At 33.8% G+C, this 4,048-nt stretch overlaps 1 protein-coding gene across 1 annotated transcript; it reads left to right on the top strand.

Annotated features, from left to right (window-relative positions):
• The first annotated feature begins 2,401 nt into the window (after nt 1-2,401).
• Nucleotides 2,402-3,688, top strand: LOC127705363 (acetylcholine receptor subunit beta-type unc-29-like). The gene has a single exon (XM_052209670.1). The coding sequence runs from the start codon at nt 2,413-2,415 to the stop codon at nt 3,643-3,645; it is 1,233 nt and encodes a 410-aa protein (XP_052065630.1). The 5' UTR covers nt 2,402-2,412; the 3' UTR covers nt 3,646-3,688.
• Nucleotides 3,689-4,048: the final 360 nt, after the last annotated feature.

Below are 4,048 nucleotides of genomic sequence, written 5' to 3' on the forward strand. Positions count from 1 at the left end.
TTAACATATACAGGTAGATAACAGGTAAAATGTATCAACATAAATATTTCAGTGATATGAAACATATAGATGTTTAATGGGGGAAAATACAACCTACATAAAAAATTGGGAAACCCTGTAGCTTGAAAAGGAAAGAATTTTGAGTTTTATATCATTTAATTAAAATGAGTTTACAGTAAAGATCAGACATTATCACAGTATCACAAGATTACAGTTTTTAAAGGTAGTTGGATCTAAAAAGACCAGAACCAATCTTTGAGAAAAAATCTATTGGATGTACCTTTTTTTATCTTAGCACAGCTTTTTAATACCTTCACGTTGTACATGATATTTTTAACAATATCTTGTGATATAAAGACTTACTTGGTTTGTGATACCCTTGGGTGCGAAAGACATTTGGGCTAAATTATAAGCGTGACCATGGTATCATTTAGACTAAAAAGTCGCACTTTCTCAACCCCATGGTTAACAGGAACCGACGCTGCATAGAAAACAGATTGGGTACATAAAACAAGAACATGTTATCAATAGAATGTCATTTATTACATATAAGATATCAATATATAATTAAAATATAGATATTTTACATGTAATTTTCCTTTACTTGTGAGGATAAGCCCAAATGTCGACTTGCCATTGGCCCAAACGTAACATATTTTTAGCCCAAATGTTACACCATTTAGCCTAAACGCCAATGATTGAACTGACGCTGATATGTTCGACCTAAACTTATCAAGTACCTTTTCGGTTTGTTGGTGATACAATGAAAGCGACGATTTTGTTCTACTCATGAAGTATCAGCTAAAGATAACAATTTGTTTTAGTATACACCCATTGGTGGCCTTCGGCTGTTGTCTGCTCTATGGTCGGGTTGTTGTCTCTTTGACACATTCCCCATTTCCATTCTCAATTTTATAAAATATGGAATAATCATAACAATTATTTGCAAGAAAATACCAAGGAGCAATTCAAAAACTCTATTACACAACAACCTATACAACACTAACAACATTAAAGATTGGCCATGGACTAAATAAACTAGATATTGGTGTTAGGAACCGTCTTAAACTTGCAGTGAGGTGAGAGTTTTTGTACCGTGTTGAAGGCCTCACTGTGACTTTGAGATGAAAAACAGCAGTAAAAGTGCTGCTCCTTTGCTATTTGTGGTTTTTTTTTTTTGCAATTTTGAGAATTGAGCCCATTAGTATTTGTAAAATTTATAATTATGTGATCTTTATTTACAGCTTTTCAGGACTCCGATTTAGATTTAGAGCGTGTATTGACACTTGTCACCTGTTGTAGACAACATATGTTGACCTCTAGGTGTCTTGTTGTTTTTGTCGTTCGGTTGTTGTCTAAATAGCGTATGTCCAATATTTCTTTAAGTATACGATATTTTCGCCGATAAGAGTTGTGTATTTTTATTATTGACACCTTTTAGTAACAGCGAGTACTCTTAAATCAATACTTCGTGTGTTTTGTCATTTTGTGCTTCGTTCCGATCTGTTGAGTCGAGGCCTTTTCAACTGATGTTTGATAGTTCTTTTATATGTAGTGCTTTTACACCACTGTTCAAATTATACTTAAGGGAGTATTGGGCGCTCTATGTGTGCATTTTATGTGTGCATGTCCCAAGTCAGGAACCAGTAAATCAGTAGTTGTCGTTAGTTGCGGTCTGTCATTTTTCATTTAGTTTTTTTTTTTTTTGGCCGGGGGAGGAGGAGGGGAGTGCATGAATCCGGGCGTTGGTTTTATTTTTTTAGTTGTTTCACTTTTTTTCCGGCCTTTCATGGATTTTCATCATTTCTTAAGGTCGTATGTAGCTGCATACATCTACGTAGGATGGTTTTCTTATTGTCAATCATACCACATCTATCTACTTTTACATCGAAAAAACATTGAACATGCATGGAGCTAACGCTCTTTCAACGTAGATCTAATAAAGGTTATTTTTAGTTTTATCTTAAGTATTATTCTTATATTTGCATTAAATAGCGCTCTTTGCAAAATATGAATCCAGTTTGGAAACGTATTAGTATGGCATTGCTGATTGTTCCTGGTAGGATCTTTTAAATAAGAAAAGTGAAGGCCGTACTTTGACCTATAATTGTTTACTTTTTACACATTGTGACTTTGATGGAGAGTTGTCTCATTGGTACTCATACCACATCTTCTGATTAATATATAAACTTTCCGCATCCGGGTTTTTTTTTAGACTAGGTCTCCTAAGTTTCTTTTATTTTGATTGAGACCTTAAGTAACATCATTAAGAATTTTGGTATTCAAGTCCTTTTTTCAAAAGCCTAGATTCATGGCATGTAGATTTTACATTAATATGTCTCATTTTTTTATTACCTGATAGTCATCTAACTGTTTGTTTTATTTATGTTTTAGTGATCAAAAGACCATAAGATGAGGACAGCTTTTCAAATATTTCTAACACTTATGCTCAGAACTGTTATAAATGTATCCTGCTCTACGTTGAACGATGTGAGTAACTTATATACAACGTTATTACAGAACTACAATTCAGAAGTAAGACCAGGTGACAACCAGTTTTTACCTACAAATGTCAATGTAACTTTTAATTTAGTCGCCATTCAGGAATTTGATGAAGTAGATGGCAAATTCGCGGTGATTGGATTTTTCGAAGTCACTTGGGTTGATTCAAGAATGGCATGGAATCCCTTAGACTATAATTATACGTACACGATGCTTTTCTCACAGGATATAGTGTGGAAACCAACTTTGTTAAGTATTAATCCTTTCAGCAAAATTGACCAACTTGGAAAGGACTTCATGACAGTTAGATATTATCACAACGGCTTTGCATATTGGTCACCAGGTGAAATTCTGAGCAGTTCTTGTAGTGTTGACGTCACATATTTCCCTTTTGATCAACAAACTTGTTTTATTACCCTGATGTCATGGGGAACATGGCCAAATGAAATTCTATTGCAATCACCACTTACTAATTTTAAAATGGGATTTTATTCAGAACATGGAACATGGCAAATTTCGTCAACTTCTGCAGTAGATAGTACATCTAATGGTATGTCGGTAATTAATCTATCGGTAACAATGGAAAGACGCCCTGCTTTTTTTGTAGTAAATATTGTACTTCCGGTTATGTTCCTAATGGCGTTAAATTGTTGTGTTTTCATTTTGCCGCCGGAATCGGGAGAAAGAGTATCATATTCTATTACTGTGTTACTAGCAATAGCTGTGTTTATGACATTGACCGGGGATAATTTACCGAAAACATCCAAACCAATGTCGTTGCTTAGTTACTTTTTAATGTCAGACCTCGTTTTCAGTGCTATAATTTGCCTGATTACTATGTTGGGGTTAAGACTTCATTTTAAGGATGACAACCACATGGTTCCTTCCTATCTAAAGCGATTAGTATTTTGTTGTAAATGCTTATCAAACAAGAAACCTAAAAACGACGTTAGACCATTCTCTACCGATGAAAAGATACAACAATTTTCGGGTATTAATAGAAAAGACAATATAGCTACCGACCGAGATGTTTCTTGGAGAGATGTTTCTAAGGCACTTGACACAATACTTTTATGGATTTCAATTGGTGGACTTGTGATCAGTATAATTTCATTTTTTATTATTCTAAAAAAGTTGGTCTGACTATTTCATGTTAACTTGAAGTCTATAAAATTTGATTATTGTTTTCGGTCTCCTTTGGTAGTATAGCTACTGACGTGTTTAAGTATTTATCATCCCTGATTCTCAAATTCCTGATGGAGGTAATTACAGAGGAGCGCTTCGGACAAAACAAAGGGTTATGGTCCATTTCCTAACTGATATGTGTTTCACTCACAAGATATATAACATGAAGAGATACAGAAAAATCTGAACATTTAAGAGAAAAAATTAACTATAACTAAAAGACGATACACAATCTTAATTCCGTAGATTGTTTGGATCTGGTAAAGAACGTGTTTTTTTATCCATTTTATTTTTATCAATACTTAAAAACGTGTTAAAGTCTTTCGAAACTGACTTTTAAATATCATTTTTAACAGTTGAT

Source organism: Mytilus californianus, unplaced genomic scaffold (genome assembly GCF_021869535.1).
Source record: "Mytilus californianus isolate M0D057914Y unplaced genomic scaffold, xbMytCali1.0.p SCAF_6, whole genome shotgun sequence".
Taxonomy (NCBI): domain Eukaryota; kingdom Metazoa; phylum Mollusca; class Bivalvia; order Mytilida; family Mytilidae; genus Mytilus; species Mytilus californianus.